At 41.8% G+C, this 21,199-nt stretch overlaps 1 protein-coding gene across 2 annotated transcripts in view; it reads left to right on the top strand.

Annotated features, from left to right (window-relative positions):
- Window positions 1-21,199, top strand: part of MDN1 (midasin AAA ATPase 1) — a 943,760-nt gene that overhangs the window by 525,034 nt on the left and 397,527 nt on the right. For both annotated transcript variants that reach the window (XM_033936734.1, XM_033936735.1), the window contains exons 49-52: window positions 11,466-11,686; window positions 12,876-13,010; window positions 16,482-16,614; window positions 18,870-18,988. In XM_033936734.1, coding sequence (XP_033792625.1) covers window positions 11,466-11,686; window positions 12,876-13,010; window positions 16,482-16,614; window positions 18,870-18,988 — 608 coding nt within the window. The remainder of the gene's footprint in view (window positions 1-11,465; window positions 11,687-12,875; window positions 13,011-16,481; window positions 16,615-18,869; window positions 18,989-21,199) is intronic.

Raw genomic sequence — 21,199 nt, 5'->3', positions numbered from 1 at the left:
CCAGTCTCCCCAGCCATCGTCCAAGTGGCCGTGGGTGGCTTGGATCAAGGAACTTTTTTCTCCCAGAACTCATGGAGAAGCTTCCAGATTGGTTATGGTTGGAGTGGCAGCTCATGTCTCCTATCAGGCTTCGTCATCTGCTTAGCATTAAAATGCCTAGAATAAGGAAAACCAATAGGATATTAATGGACACATGGACAACATTAAAGTATGTAAACAACTTAACTCCTATTACTATTCAAAAATCTACTTGTCAAAATATATGGCTGAACTCCAAGATACAAATAGGCGGTTTTATGATTGTCTGGAAGGATTGGATTGAAGCAGGAATACGTACTTTAGATGATGTTATTAATGATGGTAAGCTGCTGGAGTTTTCACAATTGCAACATAAATTTGGACTTAATAAAAAACAAAGTTATAAGTGGTTGCAATTGAAGCAGGCTATTCAGGCAGGGTTCCCTGAATGGAAGTCTTTAAATACTCATTTTACTCTAGAATTCTTATGCTTCCAGGCAGATTTTATGGGTCACCAGGCTGCACAGTGGTATAAAACATTATCTGGATATTTAAATAAAAAACCAAGGACTGTACTTAGAGATATTTGGAGCATTGAGATTAAGCATCAAATTAATGCATCTCAATGGCCACGTATTTGGTCTTGGAGGATAAGATGTACAATGTCTGCGTCTATGAGGCAAACATGGTTTTTCCTGTTGCATAGAGCACTCTGGACCCCTGTTCGCTTACAAAAATTGGATTGCTCTAAGTCTAATAGATGTTGGCATTGTCATCTTGAGGCTGGAACTCTAGATCATTTATTATTTTATTGTCCTTTTATTAATAATTTTTGGAAATTGATCTGGGGTCAAATAAATTGTATGTTAGAGAATCCTGTGGCCCTATCATATGACACAGTTTTGTTTGGAATGTCTATGAGGGCCAAAAGTCAAATTTCATCGAATAATAACAAACTGTTAATGATTTTAACAGGAGTTGCCATCCAACATATAACACATAACTGGAAAGACTATAGAGGATTGAATTATTGTTTCTGGTGGAGTTCGGTTTGTCAGGTGTTTGAAATGGAAAAAACATTGGCAATCAAGAGAGGTTATTATAAGAAATTTAAAGAGGTGTGGAGACCATTAATTGAGTATTATAATAAATAATAATTATATTTATCCCCATTAAATATATGTAGGGGGGAGGAGGGATGGGTGGGTTTTATGACATTATGAGGGGTAATATATGGAAAGGGAGGGAGGGGAGATAGTTTATGGTATAAAATGAATGTAGAGTTTCAAGTGAAGAATGTATAGTATGACTTAAATTATTGTACACTTGTTTGCATAATGTAAAAACGAATAAAGATATTTAAAAAAAAAAAAAAAAAAAGGAACTTTTTTTGGCTGATCTGGTTTTGCTGGATGAGGATTTGGACATTGGGGTGGACCTCCAAGATCTGCTAGGGAATGGAGGATTTTGGGCGATGTCAGTTGGTGAGGATGCGTCTGTTCGCATTTTTCACCAGGAAGAGCTGCTGGAGCTTATTCTCCAAGTGTCTTTGATTTTGTGCTTTGAGGAGGAAGCTAAGGACCCTCTGCTTTAGGGGATCTGTTCAGCATCCTGCTCTTTCCCAATGCATCAGGATATTTGGGATGTGATGCACGCACAGTGGAAGACACCAGATGCGCTTTTTCGTTTGGAGCGGCTCTACCCCATTCCTGATCAGAATAGGCATACTTTTAAGTCTCCTGTGGTTGATTTGGTGGTCTCGGCTAACGCATGTTGTCATACTGTGCCAGTTGAGGGTGGTTCAACCCTGAGAGACCCTCAGGACCGTAAGATGGAGGCTTTCCTTAAACAGTTTTGATGTGGCTGCCTTGACTGTCCAGGTAATGATGTGTGGCGGTCTGGTCTGGTGGCCCGAGCTTTTTTCCTCTGGTCTGAGTGGGTCCTTGATCGGGAGTCAGCTGACTGGCCCTTAGTGGATCGCCTGACCACCTAACTCAGTGTCTCATTCCCATGTTCGATCCAGGTCTCTCTTGTCTTATGGCTTGATTGTTGAACGGAAACGCTTAAGTAAGAAAGGATATTCGGATATTGTGATTGCCACCTTCTTGGGGTCTTGGAGGTTTTCTACCTCTTGAGCTTATGTGCGTATTTGATGTCTTTTTGAAGAGTGGTGTTCCATGTGTGGCGAGATTCCCCTTCGAGTGTCTATGCCTCATCTTGGAGTTTTTACAAGATGGCCTGGAGCGGGGTCTTGCCTGGTCCTCCCTCAGGGTTCAGATTGCAGCTTTGTCTTCTTTTCGCGGTCTGTTGCCTGGTCGGCATTTGGCCACTTCTCTAGATGGGATTCAATTCTTAAGAATGGCAAAATTACTTCGGCTGCCGTTTTGTCCTTCAATTCCAGACCGAGATCTTAATTTGGTTCTTTCTGTGCTTGTCCTTTTGAGCCTTTCGGTTTCTGCACTATGAAGGACCTTACTCCTTAAGGCTGTGTTTCTGGTGGCCATTACTTCCTCAAGATGCGTCTCCAAACTGCGGGCTTTTGCTTGTAGGCCTCTCTTCCTGGAGTTCTCCAGGGAGCAGGTTGTGCTCTGGCCAGTTCCCTCCTTTCTTCTGAAGGTGGTTTCGCCTTTTTGTGTTAGCCATTCCGTTTCCCTTCCGGTCTTGGGTAGTCGGGAGGGCTCTTTGTAGCAGAGACAGTTGCACAAATTGGATGTCTGTAAGTTGGATCATCTATTTGTGCTTCTTACCGGCCTTCATAAGGGGGACGGTGCTTCTAAGGCCACGATTGCATGCTGGATCAAGGAGGCTATTGCTTTGGCGTACCTTCTTCAAATGAAACCTGTTTCGGATTTTCTCAAGGCTCATTCCACTCGGGGGCAGGTGGCCTTTTGGGCTGAGAGTTCTCGTGTGATTCGGGTGGATATCTGTAAAGCTGCGGTTTGGTCTTCTCTCCATTCCTTTGTTCGCCACTACCGTGCAGAAGTTCAGGCACGTTGGGACGCGGTGTTCGGTGAGCACATTCTTGTGGGTACTGCTTTGGTATGTCCCATCTGTTCTTTGCCAGTCTGGAGGGACTCTAAAGAAAGAGAAATTAGGTTCTTACCTGCTAATTTTCTTTCTTTTAGTCCCTTAAAACCAGCACATATCCTGCCTTGTCATGTGTTTCAGTATATTTTTCACGAAGAGTATGGCGTTTTGGTTTAGATTGTTGGGGAATATATTAAGATTAGTAGAATTTAGTTTGTCTGACTAACTGGCGAACTTTGGGATCGTTTTTGAAGGTTCTTAGAAACATAGAAATAGACGGCAGATAAGGGCCACGGCCCATCCAGTCTGCCCACCCTAATGACCCTCCCCTATCTTTCCTCTGTGAATAGATCCCACATGCAAGGCTGTGGAGTCGGTAGATAAATGTTCCGGCTCCGACTCCTCAGTTTTTTGTACTTCAGACTCCAACTCCGACTCCAGGTACCCGAAATTTCCTCCGACTCCTCGACTCCGACTCCACAGCACTGGTTAATTTTCAGATCGTTAAAATGGAATGTCAAGTTGAGAGAAATGAGCATTTTCGACACCACCTTTTTTTTGCTTTTAATCAAGGTTCTAAGGCCGCAGAAGCTCTTGCAACATTTGTGCTATGTATATAGTGGATGCTATAGCTGAAAGAATCGCACGTGATTGGTATGTCAAGTTCAAAAATGGAGTCGGTAGATAAATGTTCTGACTCCCGACTCCTCAGTTTTTTGTACTTCTGACTCCGATTCCAGGTACCCAAAATTTCCTCTGACTCCGACTCCACAGCCCTGCCCACATGTTGATCCCATTTGGCCTTAAAATCAGGCACGCTGCTGGCCTCAATCACCTGAAGTGGAAGATTATTCCAGCGATGAACCACCCTCTCAGTGAAAAAAAATTTCCTGGTGTCATCGCGCAGTTTCCTGCCCCTGATTTTCCATGGATGCCCTCTTGTTGCCATGGGACCCTTGAAAAAGAAGATATTTTCCTCCGCCTCGATACGGCCCGTGAGATACTTGAACGTCTCGATCATGTCTCCCCTCTCTCTGTGCTCCTCGAGTGAGTATAGCTGTAATTTATCTAGCCGTTCTTCGTACGGGAGATCCTTGAGTCCCGAGACCATCCAGGTGGCCATTCTCTGGACCGACTCCAGTCTCAGCACATTCTTGTGATAATGCGGCCTCCAGAATTGCACACAGTATTCCAGGTGGGCCCTCACCATGGATCTATACAATGACATAATGACTTCAGGCTTACGGCTGACGAAACCCCTGCGTATGCAACCCATAATTTGTCTTGCTTTCGATGAAGCATGCTCCACTTGCTTGGCAGCCTTCATGTCCTCACTGACGATCACCCCTAAGTCTCGTTCTGCTACCGTTCTTGTTAGGATCTCGCCATTAAGGGTATAAGTCTTGCATGGATTTTGGCTGCCCAGGTGCATAACTTTGCATTTTTTGGCGTTGAAGCTCAGTTGCCAGGTCCTAGACCAGCGCTCCAGTAGGAGTAGGTCGTGCAGCATGTTGTCGGGCATTGAATTTTTGTCCGTTGTGCTTTTGCCCACTACATTGCTTAGTTTGGCGTCATCGGCGAATAATGTTATTTTACCTCGGAGCCCTTCTGCCAAGTCTCTTATAAAGATGTTGAATAGGATCGGGCCCAAGACCGAGCCCTGTGGCACTCCACTGATCATTTCCATCATTTCGGAGGGGGTGCCGTTCACCACTACTCTTTTGAAGCCTGCCTCCAAGCCAGTTCCCAACCCATTTCGTCAATGTGTCACCTAATCCTATAGAACTCATCTTGCTCAGCAGCCTGCGGTGTGGTACGCTATCGAATGCTTTGCTAAAGTCCAGGTACACGATGTCCAGGGACTCGCCAACATCCAGCTTCCCTGTTACCCAGTCAAAGAAGATGATCAGGTTGGATTGGCATGATCTCCCCTTAGTAAATCCATGTTGATGGGGATCCCGTAGATTCTCCTCATCCAGGATCTTATCTAATTGGTGTTTGATTAGAGTTTCCATTAGTTTGCTCACTATCGATGTTAGACTCACTGGTCTGTAGTTTGCTGCCTCAATCTTTGAGCCTTTCTTGTGAAGTGGAATGAGGTAAGCCGTCTTCCAGTCCAACGGGACGCTGCCTGTACTAAGGGAGAGATTGAAGAGCGCAGACAGCGGCTCCGCCAAGACATCACTCAACTCCCTGAGCACCCTGGGGTTCAGGTTGTCAGGCCCCATTGCCTTGTTAACCTTGAGCTTTGATATCTCACCGTATACACTGCTGGGCGTGAACTCAAAATTACTAAATGGGTCAACTGAGTCAATCCTTGGCTTTTCGGGTGAAGACTGAGCAGAAGTATTCATTTAACAGTTGGGCTTTTTCTGAGTCCTTTTCCATATAGTCTCCGTCTGGTTTCCTAAGATGTACTATCCCGCCTGAGTTTTTACTTCTGTCACTGATATACCTGAAGAATGATTTATCTCCCTTCTGGATGTTCTTTGCTAGAGACTCCTCCATGTGGAATTTAGCCTCCCTGACTGCTGTTTTGACAGCTTTTGACTTGATCAGGTATTCTGCTCTAGAGTCCTGTTTCCCTGATTGTTTGTAAGAGATGAATGCTTTTTTCTTATCCTTGATGAGGTCTGAGATCTCCGCAGTGAACTACTGCGGCTTATTGTTCCTACGCCGTTTACTTACTAACTTAACATAGCGGTTTGTTGCTTCCTGTATGGTGGCTTTCAAAGTCGACCACATTTTCTTCCACGCTATCGGTTTCTGATTGGCTTTGTAGCGCCTGGTGAACGAAGTCACCCATGTCTTGGAAGTTTGTCTCCTTGAATTTGAGGACCTTGGTCAGTGTGGTAGATTTAGTGAAACCTTTCCTAAGATTGAACCAAACCATGTTGTGGTCACTGGAGGCCAATGTGTCGCCCTCCGAGACCTCTGTGACACTTTCTCTATTGGTAAGTAACAGGTCCAGTATTGCCTGATCTCTTGTTGGGTCCAAAACCAGTTGCCTGAGACGTGCTCCCTTCATAGAGTTTAATAGCCTCCTGCTGTTGCCGGAAGCAAAGGAAAGTGTGCCCCAATCCACATCAGGCATGTTGAAGTCACCTAACAATACTGTGTCCCCACGCAAGGTGATATTCTCTATATCACCGATTAATTCCATATCCAGGTCATCCTGTTGTCTTGGAGGTCTGTAAATTACTCCAAGATACAGGCATTTGTCCTTCCCTCTGGCCATTTGTCCTTCTTGTTCTAATCAGTATCCAACAGTGGTTACAGGTCCAATCTGGAGTATTAATTTGGCTTCTCCATGTGAGAATGGAGTTGGTATATTTTCTTATTCAGTCTAGTTAGCATTCTGCTTGACTATTTGTCAAACTGATTGTAAATGGGACTGCACAATCCACTTGTACTACTGCCAAAAGTCAATATGTCTCTGTCTCCACCTGCTGGCAGGTACGATAATCACTATTTCTCTGTTTTTCTGTAACTGAGATAAGGCCTTAGGTCTAGACTCTTTCTTACTCATAGTAAATCATCTTGCTTTCTGGTCCAAATGATAGATTTTTCTCGAGAACCACTTTTTTTTTTCTTTTTTCAAAAGTTTGTATTGCAGGGGAACTGCACCTCTCAATATCCACTTTGATGGATTACTTATCACAGAATTGTTAGTATGTCTTTCATTTTTGGTGTGAAAAAAAGAAGATAAAATTCAACTTTGTAGTTAACTTAAAGGTCCACTCAGATTTAGAATGCATTATGCCTCTTGTTGGTACACAGTTAAAACCTTTCTCTAATACTCTCTTCCACTGGTTGTCAATTCTATTTTAGATAGATTCAGTACCATAGTTCTCAGATAAGAGAAACTGCCTGAGCAATCCCCTTCCTCTTCCCAGTAGCCTCCTTCCATAGTCTTTTAATACTGAATCTCTGCTGTCCTTCCCCTATTGGAGAAAATAAAGATGTACATTTGTATTATTCCTAATTAGAGGAATACTATGTCCTGTAACTCAGATGTCATTCTGTTTTAGTTCGAAAAAAGAAGTGGGGAAGAGACACAAGTCAAACAAAAAAGAAGTGGGGAAGGGACGTAGGTTTTTTGTATTGTATGATATCCTGTTCTGGTTCTACATCTTTAACTTTCAAGCCATTTTTCTCTGATCAGTAAAGCAAGAGTATGATTTATTTTTATTTTTTAATTGGCTCTCATAACATAACATCATACTTCTTAACCGCGTAACCATGAGTTCTACGCAGTTTACAAAAGATGATAAACTAAAAACAATTTAAGGATGACAAAAAATAAATAAAATTATTTGACCAAGTATTTTGAAAAGAGATAAGTTTTTCAGTCAAGTTCTGAAATATTTATAAGAACAAGCTCCAAGCAATAACAATCAAAATTTTCTGTCGTGTGAAGCTGCTTGGAATGCTAAAGTATGGTCCAGAAATTTCTTACTTTTACAGCCCTGTACTGACGGAAAGGTGAATAGGGCATGAGACTTTCTACTATTTTTATACGATGCTAGAGAGAATCTATTAACCATATAAAACGGAGCAGTACCATACATAACCTTATAGCAAAAGCAGCCCAACTTAAACAAAACACGAGCCTCCATTGGCAGCTAATGCAATTCACAATAAAATGGAGTCACATGTTGAAAGGCACCAGTATGTTTAGGTGTCTTTCAGGTTGCAAATATGACTCAGCTGGCTTGGGAATAAATGCTTCACAGGTAGAGAAGGCAAATTACTGGGACCATCAGCTCTTTTCATGTTGGCCAGCAAACAATTTTCAGATGTTGGAATCCTTGGATGCTTTAGGAATCCACAGTAAAGTTTTGTCATGGTTCAAGAGGTTTCTGGAATGAAGATTATACCAGGTCAGATTCAATGATACATTCCACAGAGGTCTCCACTTTCTCCTACACTTTTTAATGTGTACCTCTTCTCACTGGGTCATTCGTTGAATAACTTGGGTTTAAAGCTGTTTAGCTATGCTGATATTACGATAGTCATTCCGTGCTGTGCAGCTTGGATGCAAGAATTGAAATTGAATCAAGACAAAACCAAATTCTTTTTTATTTCGTCACAAAATACCCCATGTGAACCAACTATTAAGATCAACTCATTATTTACAATAAGCCCAACAATTAAAATATTGGGAGTTACTCTCGACCAATGTTTGACTATGAAAAATCAGATTGATAAAGTGGTTCAGAAAGGATACTACACTTTGTGTAAATTGCGTACCGTCAGATCTTATTTTGAAGCAGATGCTTTCAAAATTTTAGTTCAGTCATTAGGTTTGAGTATACTTGACTATTGTAATATTATTTGTCTGATGAGTACTAAGAAAAATCTGGCTAGATTGACCTTAGTTCAAAACACCACAGTGAGACTGATTATGGTTTGAGGAAATATGACCATGCGACACCTTGTTATCGAGAGCTGCATTGGCTCCCTATAGAGGCCTGAGTGATTTTTAAGTTGGGATGTTTGTGTAATAGTCGCCTTCGGAGCTGCTCCACTATATCTTGCAGAAAGATTTCTTATAATGTCTCACAAGAACAATAGAAAATCACACGCCCTTTTTATATTTCCGGCAGTTAAGGGCTGCAAAATTAAGAAATATCACGAGCATACTCTTTCATACCAAGCAGCTCATTATGATAAAGATTTTCGATCACTGCTACTTAGATCCAGTTCTTTTTTTTTTTTTTTTTTTATATATATATATATATATTCTTTATTCATTTTATCATATACATCAAGTGTACAGTAAATAACAACAATTAGAACATAGCATCACTTGAAATTCTACAATAATATACAACAAGAAGATTTATCACCCACCCCCCACCATTTTCTAAAATGTTCATAAGAACTGGATCTAGTTTAAGGATGTGTGGGGGCCATTATTCAATTATTATAATGAATAATTTACATTTTTTCCAATTTTGATATACTTGTGGTTTTGGGGTGAGGGGTATTTGGAATTTTCACTAATAATATATATGAATGAAATAAGATATTACCGTATTTTCGCGGATATAACGCGCGCGTTATACGTGATTTTACGTACCGCGCATACCCCTCGCGCGTTATATGCCTGAGCGCGGTATAGAAAAGTTTTTTTACATAGTTCCCACCCCGCCCGACGCCCGATTCACCCCCCCAGCAGGACCGCTCGCACCCCCACCCCGAACGACCGCTCGCACGCGCTCCCACCCGCACCCGCATCCACGATCGGAGCAAGAGGGAGCCCAAGCCCTCTTGCCCGGCCGACTCCCCGACGTCCGATACATCCCCCCCCCGGCAGGACCACTCGCACCCTCACCCCGAAGGACCGCCGACTCCCCAACAATATCGGGCCAGGAGGGAGCCCAAACCCTCCTGGCCACGGCGACCCCCTAACCCCACCCCGCACTACATTACGGGCAGGAGGGATCCCAGGCCCTCCTGCCCTCGACGCAAACCCCCCTCCCCCCCAGCCGACCCGCGACCCCCCTGGCCGACCCCCACGACCCCCCCACCCCCCTTCCCCGTACCTTTGGAAGTTGGCCGGACAGACGGGAGCCAAACCCGCCTGTCCGGCAGGCAGCCAACGAAGGAATGAGGCCGGATTGGCCCATCCGTCCTAAAGCTCCGCCTACTGGTGGGGCCTAAGGCGCGTGGGCCAATCAGAATAGGCCCTGGAGCCTTAGGTCCCACCTGGGGGCGCGGCCTGAGACACATGGTCGGGTTTGGCCCATGTGCCTCAGGCCGCGCCCCCAGGTGGGACCTAAGGCTCCAGGGCCTATTCTGATTGGCCCACGCGCCTTAGGCCCCACCAGTAGGCGGAGCTTTAGGACGGATGGGCCAATCCGGCCTCATTCCTTCGTTGGCTGCCTGCCGGACAGGCGGGTTTGGCTCCCGTCTGTCCGGCCAACTTCCAAAGGTACGGGGAAGGGGGGTGGGGGGGTCGTGGGGGTCGGCCAGGGGGGTCGCGGGTCGGCTGGGGGGGAGGGGGGTTTGCGTCGAGGGCAGGAGGGCCTGGGATCCCTCCTGCCCGTAATGTAGTGCGGGGTGGGGTTAGGGGGTCGCCGTGGCCAGGAGGATTTGGGCTCCCTCCTGGCCCAATATTGTCGGGGAGTCTGCGGTCCTTCGGGGTGGGGGTGCGAGTGGTCCTGCCGAGGGGGGAGAAGAATCGGACGTCGAGGGGGGGCATCAGGCTTTCAGGATGGGGACAGGACTTCAAGGGGGGACAGGCAGATCTTCAAGGGGGGACAGGCAGATCTTCAAGGGGGGACAGGCAGATCTTCAAGGGGGACAGGCAGATCTTCAAGGGGGACAGGCAGACCTTCAAGGGGGGACAGGCAGACCTTCAAGGGGGGACAGGCAGATCTTCAAGGGGGGACAGGCAGACCTTCAAGGGGGGACAGGCAGATCTTCAAGGGGGGACAGGCAGATCTTCAAGGGGGACAGGCAGATCTTCAAGGGGGGACAGGCAGACCTTCAAGGGGGGACAGGCAGACCTTCAAGGGGGGACAGGACTTCAAGGGGGACAGGCACGGAGAGGCGGGGCAGTGCACCGAAAGTCAGGGTGAGTCGGGGCAACCAGAGGAGAGTCGGGGAGGGCGAAAGGAGAGTCGGGGTGGCCAGAGGAGAGTCGGGGAGAGCGAAAGGAGAGTCGGGGTGGCCAGAGGAGAGTCGGGCAGCATGCGCGTTATATGCCTGAGCGCGGTATAGAAAAGTTTTTTTACATATCTTCGTGATTTATGCGCGCTATACCCCTGTGCGCGTTTTACAACGGTGCGCGTTATATCCGCGAAAATACGGTATATTCTTATGGTATATTTTAGTTATAACTAAAATATACCATAAGAATATAATATCTTATTTCATTCATATATATTATTAGTGAAAATTCCAAATACCCCCCACCCCAAAACCACAAGTATATCAAAATTGGAAAAAATGTAAATTATTCATTATAATAATTGAATAATGGCCCCCACACATCCTTAAACTAGATCCAGTTCTTATGAACATTTTAGAAAACTTTTCTGTTTACAAAATTTCTCCACAACTTTTAACATAACCTTTTCTTAAACCGTATCGTCAACTCTTTGATTACTATTAGAACATAAGAATTGCTGCTGCTGGGTCAGACCAGTGGTCCATCATGCCCAGCAAGTCCGCTCACATGGCGGCCCTCTGGTCAAAGACCAGTACCCTAACCAAGTCTAGCCCTACTAGCGCCCGTTCTTGTTCAGTAGGAACTTGTCTAACTTTGTCTTGAATCCCTGGAGAATGTTTTCCCCTATAACAACCTCCAGAAGAGTGGGTGGTGAGATATTAGTCTGCTCATTAAAATTTTTAAAAGCTGTTCTCTGACATGCACGCTTTCTTTTACTATAAGGCATTTAATATTTCAGGACCTTACCACTTGTGTTGCAAGATCTCCAGAAAGTTGTGCAGTCTATCGGTGCAGAGAATCTCCAATTCAGTGCCACAGAGACCTGTGCTAATTGGATGGAGGAATCTGGCGCCATTTCTGCAGCTGTTAGATTGGTGACAGAAAGGGCGACAAACCAGGACTGGGCATTGAGAGTCAGATGGCTTCATCAGTTAGCTAAGAATGTGCCCCATGTGCCAGGTGGGTCATTTTTTTAAAATATTCACATTCCCTATTATTTTTTTTAGTTGATTTCCAGAATTATTTTTTTGTTGTTTTTCTCCTTCATCTTTTATCAAGTACATGTCCTTAACAATCATTCACGCTTCAGTTTTTCACAGCAGGGATAGAATTTGCATGTATTTATAATAAAGCAATAGCCCTTTTACAAAAGAGGTATTAGTGTCCTCAACATTTATAGTTGGGATAGAAAGAAAAATTTTGTTAGTGCCAAAGTTATAGCCACTGGCTAGCAGCACAGCATCCTCTTGCCAAAGAATCTTAGCTGAGCTGCTGTTCTCATTCAGATTGTTTCCATGCTCTAGGCAGTTTTCATTCAAATTCATTCAGTTTTGTCGAATATTTTCCTGTACTTTTTTTTGCCCAGCCAACCCTGCAATGTGACACAGAGAGGTGTCGCTAGGAGTTTTCTAAATGCCACTTGACTTAGCAAAGCACTATATTTGGATGTTTAGCTCTAGCAATGTAGATAAGTTTATAAGCACTTCTTGAATACTAATATTTAAGACCAATTTTTGAGCGGATTTTCATATAATTTAGGCAAGTGCAGAGAGAGTATCTGACTGGAATTAATTAAATTTATTTATTTTAACTTAATTTTAATTTATTAATCTTTTTAATTTATAATTTATAATAACTGGTATTTTTATTTTTAATGTAATCTTTATTTTCATCCTCATTGAATGCTTGTTAGGATTTACATATCTTATCTCTGTCTCTATCTTTCCTTTCTTTTATCAATGGAGTTCCTTTCTTTTATCAATTGTTGCATTGTAAACCACTTAGGTCATGATATGCAGGAGTGGTATATCAAATCTATTTTTTTTTTAAATTCTTTATTCATTTTTAATGTTACAACAAGTGTAGCAATTAAACTCATATGAACTTAAAGATACACACTTGATTAACTCTCATATAAGCATAAAGTTTAACATTTCATTACAAATTAATATTCTATAATATTTTAAATATTATGTAAGAAATCTAAAATTTATATCATTCTAATTGAATATAATAATCCCCCACCCCTCCCTCCCTATTCAATAATACATAAAATCATCCTTACTGTGAAAACTAAACTTTGGTAACTAAACATGAAAGCACTAAGTAATGACTTTATATGTGGGCTGTTTTCTCATTGAATTTCTAGAATTCCCTTCTCCCCTTGAAGGTTCAGTGCATTTGCAACTGGAGGCTGGTGCTGATGCTTTGAACAGTTTTTACACGAGTACCCTTTCTGCTGGAATCAGTAGGGTAGTCAAACTCTTGCAGCCAAACATAACAGGTATGTTATGACTTTTTTTCTCCTCCTGTTATCCTGTTTGTGAGATCTACTTTTTTTGCAAGTAAACAAGTATATAAGGTGGTAGTATATATTTTTTAAGGCTAAATATCAAAGAAACTTCAATCCATATAGCCTCAATTGAAATTAGTATATATTCTTTTTTCTCTTTTATGACCTCAGCAGTACAAACTGTGAGAAAGTTTTCATTCACAGTATAGCTTGCACTAAAGTCTTCATCGGTCAGAATTTTCTATCAATATCTTATTTATTTAATTTATTCATTTGTATTTATTTTTCAAAATAAATTAGAAAAAGTACTCATCTCTTTATCAGAGCATAGCAGGGGTTCTTCACCGACATAGGCTATGTTTCGCCACATAAGGCTTTATCAAGGTAATCCCCTTTGTTATGCCGATTCCACATGTACTGCCATCGTTATAGTTTAGTTTTCTAATTTATTTTGAAAAATAAATACAAATGAATAAATTAAATAAATAAGATATTGATAGAAAATTCTGACCGATGAAGACTTTAGTGCAAGCTATACTGTGAATGAAAACTTTCTCACAGTTTGTACTGCTGAGGTCATAAAAGAGAAAAAAGAATATATACTAATTTCAATTGAGGCTATATGGATTGAAGTTTCTGTGAGATCTACTGACATTACATTTCCCCTGTACCATGATTTCTTCTCTTAAAAGCATTCTGCACTAGATGTTTAGTAATATATATCGTAGAAGGGGCATAGTCAATCCAATCCTTAGGTTTATATACCGAGTTTTCTCCAAAAAAGGGGCTCGACTCGGTTTACAGATTGAGTGCAATAGTAGAGAAACTCAGGATAAATTTTAAAAAATTATCAGTTAAGTAACATAAGAATAGCCTTACTGGGTCAGACCAATAGTCTATCAAGCCCAGTAGCTCGTTCTCACGGTGGCCAATCCAGGTCACTAGTACCGGTCCAAAACCCAAGGTGTAGCAATATTCCATGCTACCAATACAGGGCAAGCAGTGGCTTCCCCCATGTCTTACTAAATAACAGACTATGGACTTTTCCTCCAGGAACTTGTCCAAACCTCTCTTAAAACCAGCTACGCTATCTGCTTTTACCACATCTTCTGGCAACGCGTTCCAGAGCTTAACTATTCTCTGAGTGAAAAAAAATTTCCTCCTATTGGTTTTAAAAGTATTTCCCTGTAACTTCATCGAGTGTCCCCCTAGTCTTTGTCATTTTTGACGGAGTGAAAAATCGATCCACTTGTACCCATTCTACTCTACTCAGGATTTTGTAGACTTCAATCATATCTCCCCTCAGCCGTCTCTTTTCCAAGCTGAAGAGCCCTAACCATTTTAGTCTTTCCTCATACAAGAGGAGTTTCATCCCCTTTACCATCTTGGTTTCTCTTCTTTGAACCTTTTCTAGAGCCACTCTATCTTTCTTGAGATAAGACCGGAATTGAACTCAATACTCCAAATGAGGTTGCACCATGGAGCTATACAGGGGCATTATGACATTCTTAGTCTTGTTAACCATCCCTTTTTTTAATAATTCCCAGCATCCTGTTTGCTTTTTTGGCCGCCGCCACCGCACATTGGACGGAAGGTTTCATCGTATTGTCTACAATGATACCCAGATCCTTTTCTTGGGCGCTAACCCCCAAGGTGGACCCTAGCTTCCGGTAACTGTGATTCAGGATATTCTTCCCAATGTGCATCACTTTGCATTTGTCCACATTAAATTTCATCTGCCACTTGGACACCCTGTCTTCCAATTTCTAAACTAAACTAAACCTTGGGTTTATATACCGCACCATCTCCACGAATGCGGAGCTCGGCACGGTTTACAGGAAGAAAGATGAGAGAGGAACTACAGTGGAGAGATTAAAGAGTTAGGTGTAAAGGGGGAAGGTGAGAGGCCTAAGAGGGGGGAAGTGTTACAGTTTTGAGAATAGCCAGGTTTTTAGGTGTTTGCGGAAGAGTTGGAGGGAGCTTGAGGTTCGGAGAGGGGAGGTGAGGTTATTCCAGATCTCAGTGATTCTAAAGGGGAGGGATGACCCAAGTTTGCCTACATGGGAAATACCTTTTATGGAAGGGAAGGATAGTTTAAAAATTTGGGAGGATCTGGAGGAAGTAGGGGTTGGGGAGTTCCAGGATAGAGGGATAACGGCAGGAAGGATGCCATGTAGGATCTTGTAGGCCAGACACGCACATTTGAAGTGGATCCTGGGGATTACTGGGAGCCAATGGAGCTTAGACAGGAGTGGTGAGACGTGATCAAATTTGCTTTTCGCAAAAACAAGCTTAGCTGCGGCGTTCTGAATCCGCTGAAGTCTGTGGAGGCTTTTCTTGGTTAGGCTGAGGTAGATAGAATTGCAATAATCCAATCAATTTCCTAAGGTCCGCCTGCAATTTTTCACAAAACGCATGCGTTTTAACAACTTTGAACAGTTTAGTGTCATCTGCAAATTTAATCATCTCACTCGTCATGCCAATTTCCAAATCATTTATAAATAAGTTAAATAGCACCAGTCTCAGTACAGACCCCTGCGACACTATAGTTTACTCTTCTCCATTGAGAAAAATGACCATTTAACCTACCCTCTCTTTTCTATCCGATAACCAATTCCTTATCCACAACTGAACTTTGCCACCTAACCCATGACTCTTTAATTTTCTCAGGCCATAATTTCAATAGACCATATTTTCAATAGTCACAATTTCAATAGTCATTCAAAGACTTTTGAAAAAAAGACGTCTTTAAAGATTTTCTAAAGGTTTGAAGGGACAGAAGTGTCCTAATCTCAGAAGGAAGATCATTCCAATTAGTCACGAATATATATATGTGAAATACAGCCTACAAGTTTGGTACCTGAAAGAAGGGAATGGAAGTTTAAACATATGAGAAACTCTTGGTTTTGCAGCCCGCATAGAATTGAATGAAAGAACTAATGGTGTAAAAATTCCATGTAAAATTTTGATTATTATACTAACACATTTAAATTTGATTCTAAAATGTACTGGTAGCCAGTGGAGTGCTTTTAACAGAGGGGAAACACGGTCAAAATTCCTTTTGCCAAAGATCAGTTTGGCCACCATGTTTTGAATAAGCTGCAATCTTTTTAGATTACCCTTACTTAAGCAAATGTACAGAGAGTTACAGTAATCTAACTAAACCAATATAGTAGCTTGTACCAATGTGGCAAAGTGCTGTTGTTAGAATAAATGACGAACCCTTCTCAACATTCAAAGACTGAAAAAGCATTTTTTGAAACAGATTATGAACCTGAGAGTGGAGCCATATTTGAACTGGCTAATTTAAATTACCAATTTAAATTGTTTGAAGATAAACAAATAGGGATTTTAATTTTGAAGTTTTAAGTGGCACTTAAGATTAAATCTGTTTATGTATTATCAGGATTGTTTCTTATGTCATACATCTGAGTTTTCTTATTTTTGATCTTTGTCCCTCAGACGAGCATGTAATCCCATTGGATCCCCGGTGGAACATTCAGCTCTTGGATATTATGAGAAATTCGATGAGCTTCGACACAGAAGTAGAACATGCTGAGCAGCTTCTGATGCTTTTGTATTCGGTAGCCAATAGGTGGGTGCTGACGTAAAAGAGTGATACTGATACAGAGCCAGTGCAATTCATGAATGTCTCCTTTTAAACACGCACACTCTTTGATAAGCTCAACAAGGACTCTGCTTATTGCCATTAAGGTTGAGTTTTATTCCTTTAACAATTGGCATGGGTCCCCTCTTTGTTTAAAAAGAAATTTGCATTTTAAAACCATTCAGTTCAAGAAATCGAAAATAAGCAATTGCAAAGTGCTTTGCCAACATCAGATAGCGAGCCAAATATATGAAAACAAAAGCCCATAGCAGCATATAGCCTATTAATCAGGTATGAGTTCATGTTATGGAGTAAGAAAAGATTTGAAAAACAAAAAAAAATGACTATTGATGTTGAGAACTAAATGAATTCCATTAAAATTGCTACTGTGCACCATTTAGCTTTGTGACCACAATGAGGAACATAACCAGCTAATACAATAATTGCTAGAAAAAAGGTTGAAAGACATTGAATGCCACACCAAATGAGGGGCTGTACAAAGATTTTAATTTGGTTTTTCAGCTGTGATTGCAAGAGAGCCTGAAAGTTGGCTACAAAGATGAGAAGGTGGGACTGTAAGTGATACAGGAGATAAGAGTGACATTAATAAGTTTCAGGAATGGGCTGGTAAACAAGCTGAGGCCCCGATGCTCGAAAGCTTTCCTTGGCAGCAAGAGTCGTTAAAGCACTCTTACTAGCAAGGAAAGCTGTCCTCCCGATGCACAAAAGGGTTCTCCATGGCTGCTACTGATAGTCATAGAAGCCATTAAGAACCCTATGCAAATGCATTACAAGGAGCTCATTAGTATTCTAATTAACTCTTTTTGTGATGTACAAATGGGAATGCCCCCCTCAGCACCGAATAATTAGTGCAGAAATTTTCCGGCAGTTCTGGAGCTACTGTGCATGTGTTGTGTGAGTACACAACACACACACACACACACACAACAACCGAGCCCATTAAAATAAAACCCCAAAAATCCTTTTTAGGGCTTATTTTAATGGGCTCAGCTATTGTGCTTGTGTTGTTTGTTCACACAACACACACACAGCAGCTGTGCAAAAATAAAAGGAAAATTACCTGGGGAGAAGCTGAAAAGAAGAAAAGTAGAGAATGAAATGGCACTAAGAATGATGCAAATGAGAAGTAGATGTGGGCTCTTGTCTAAGAGCAACAAGAAAATTGACCCTTATCCCTCCACAAAGGGAACACGACCAATAAAACAAAAGAATTGTGGAGAGTTGATGTCCAAGATGAAGACTTTATTAAAGCAAATAGATAATCCACATAAAAATGTCTAGGGCCTAAACCTCTGAAAACATGTGGACCCAACACAGTCCATGTTTCGACACTATAGTCTTCTTCAGGGGTCCCTATTGGTCCTAAATGCAGACTTGTGGATTAAATAATAAACTTTTAGCTTTATCTTTATCATCTTCCATCAGTCCATCAGAAATACTAATATCATCTCTGTCTGCAATGGAGCTCATTTTATGCCTGCTTATGGTAAAGAACAGAAGATGCCACACTTTAGTGTTGTGGTAGACATTTGTACACCAGTCGCAGTCTCCACCGCCTCCCGAGCGCATAAGACCACAGTGCAGCCGCACCGCCAATGCTTGGTCTTATGTGCTCGGGAGGTGGTGGAGACCGTGACTGGTGTACAAATGTCTACCACAAAACTAAGGTGTGGTATCTTCTGTTCTTTACCATAAGCAGGCATAAAATGAGCTCCATTGTAGACAGAGATGATATTAGTATTTTTGATGGACTGGTGGAAGATGATGATAAAGATAAAGCAAAAAGTTTATTATTTAATCCACAAGCCTGCATTTAGGACCAATAGGGACCCTGAAGAAGACTAGAGTCGAAATATGGACCTTGTTGGGTCCACATGTTTTCAGAGGTTCAGGCCCTAGACATAAAGCCTTCATATTGGCTCTTGTCTAAGAAGCAGGGGTGAAGTATCAAGAAAATATCTGTGCTTGCCCATGGAGCGTTAATAAATGCAGAATTTTGCTTTACATAATTGGGACAAAAACTAGAATAAATTTTGAGAGAGACTCAATTTAGGCCCCTGAAATTGAGGTTTGCCCACCTTCATTAATCATGAACAAATCCCACAGTTAATTGACTTTTCTGCTGTCTGACAGTATGGGATAGAGTAGACTTCTGTTTATCTTAGCAAAACATTGTGCCTAAATGTGTTCTGTTAATTTAGTGTTATGATTTATTTTGCTAGGGTCTTATTATTTCTGAACCGGAAAGAGCGAGCACACATAGAAAAGAATCTGATTTGTTACAGCAGCAAAAGGTCAACCAGAGCAAGTGCCTTGAGAATGTCTGCTGAGTTTCGTAAAGGTCTGTAAAATTGCCCTTAACACTTGATTTGGCTTATTTACTGAGATTAGTATTGGGGAGGGGGGATGACAGGAGAGAACACTTTTTTTTTTTTTTTTTACTTTAGGAGAAAATACTTTCTGAATTTTGTGTATGCTTAATAAGGAAAGAATGTTCAAGTTGATAGGACAGCTTAGCTAGGCTTCAGGCTATTTTTTTTAGGCTAGAAAGAGAATACGTGAGGTATAATTTTATAATCATGCCAATACAAATGTCCAAAATCATGCCTTTATTTATATATATACCACTTATGGCTTAAGTGGTTTTTTTAAAATTCAGGCACTTAAGCATTTTTCCCTATCTGTCCCAGTGGGACATTATCCAATATGCCTGGAGCAATGGTGGATTAAGTGACTTGCCCAGGGTCACAAGGAGCAGCATGGGATTTGAACCCACATCCTCAGGGTGCTCAGGCTGAGGCTCTAACCATTGCACCGCACACAACCTATTTTGCTTGCTAAAAATAGGCACTCTAATCTATTCCCAGTATTGCACATGTGTGTGTATGTATGTAAGGACATAAGATATGCCATACTGGTACAGACCGAAGATCTAGCAAGCCCAGTATCCTATCCAGGTCACAAGTATCTGACGAAATCCCCAAAAAGCAAAACATATTTTATGCTGTTTATCCTAGAAATAGTTGGATTTTCCCATGTCCATCTTAAGAATGGCTTAAGGACATTTCTTTCATGAAATTATCCAATTTTTTAAAAACCTTTCTAAGCAGCTTTTTCACCATGTTCTCTGTCAACAAATTCCAGAGTTCAATTACTTGTTGAGTGAAGAATTATTTTCTCTGGTTTGTTTTAAATCTACTTCTTAATAGCCTATTTGCATGCCTCTAGTCCTAGAATTTTTGAAAGAGTAAACAAACAATTCAGATAATAATAATAATAATAATTTTATTTTTGTATACCGCCATACCCAGGGAGTTCTAGGCGGTTCACATCAATTAAACAAAACTTAATAAGAAATTACAATAAACTATATTTACAAGTAATGAAGATATTGGAACAAAAATTAACAAGAAATTACAATTGATCATAGTTACAATTGATCATAATGAGTAGGTCCTTGGAGTTAGTGAGATGGGGGAGATCAAAAAGAGGGGGGGAGGGGACCAGGAGAGTTGGGTCGTTTGATGGGGGGGGGGAGAGGGAAATGGAAGAGAGGGGATTAGGGATATTGAGCGTGGAATAAATGAGTTTTGATATTTTTCGGAAATCAAGGTAGGTGTGGGCCTTGAGCAGAATTTGGGCTAGCCAAAGGTTCTGTTTGGCTGCCTGGGAGGCGAAGGTTTTGTTGAAGAACCTTTTGAGGTGGCATAGTTTTAGGAAGGGGAAGGCGAAAAGATTGATTCTGCGGGAGTTCTTTTTGTTGCAGTTCAGGTTGAAATGAGGGGTGTGGTAGCTCGGAGATAGCCCAAAGACAGTTTTGTAGCAGAAGCATGCGAACTTGAATAGGATTCTAGATTCAAGGGGTAGCCAATGTAGTTTGTGGTAAAAAGGGGTGATGTGTTCCCATTTGTTTAAGCCAAATATAAGGCGAACGGCGGTGTTCTGGATAAGTTTCAGTCTCCTGATGGTTTTCTTCGTAGAGGCCAGATAAATGATGTTGCAGTAGTCTAGGATGCTGAGAATGGAGGATTGTGTCAACAGGCGGAATGAGGTGTCGTCGAAGTATTTTTTTATGGTGCGTAGTTTCCAAAGAACTGAAATGCATTTCCTGACCGTAATATCAGTATGTTTTTCCAGGGATAGATGTTTGTCTAGGGTGACTCCCAATACTTTTAAGGTTTGTTCGAGGGGGAAGGCCATACCTTTCACTTGGATTGTGGTGTCTTTGATTTTGTCGTTGGGGGTAGCTAGGAAGAATTTGGTTTTGTCAGGATTTAATTTTAGTTTGTGGGATAACATCCAGAGTTCTATCTGAGTAAGTGAGCTTGAAAGAGAGGTGAGCAACTCTGGAGTGAAGCTGGTTAGTAGGATGACTATTGTAATGTCATCTGCGTAGATGAAGAATTTGAGCTTGAAGTTTTGCAGGAGGTTTCCCAGGGAGGCGAGGTAGATGTTAAACAGGGTGGGGGAGAGGGGGGAGCCCTGTGGGACCACCCAGGCATTATCCCAGCTGTATGAGAGGGAGTCATTCTTGAATACCCTGTATGATCTA

This window comes from Geotrypetes seraphini, chromosome 3 (assembly GCF_902459505.1).
Source record: "Geotrypetes seraphini chromosome 3, aGeoSer1.1, whole genome shotgun sequence".
Lineage (NCBI taxonomy): Eukaryota > Metazoa > Chordata > Amphibia > Gymnophiona > Dermophiidae > Geotrypetes > Geotrypetes seraphini.
Note: the sequence above shows the minus strand (reverse complement) of the source record. Positions and strands in the feature narration are given on the sequence as shown.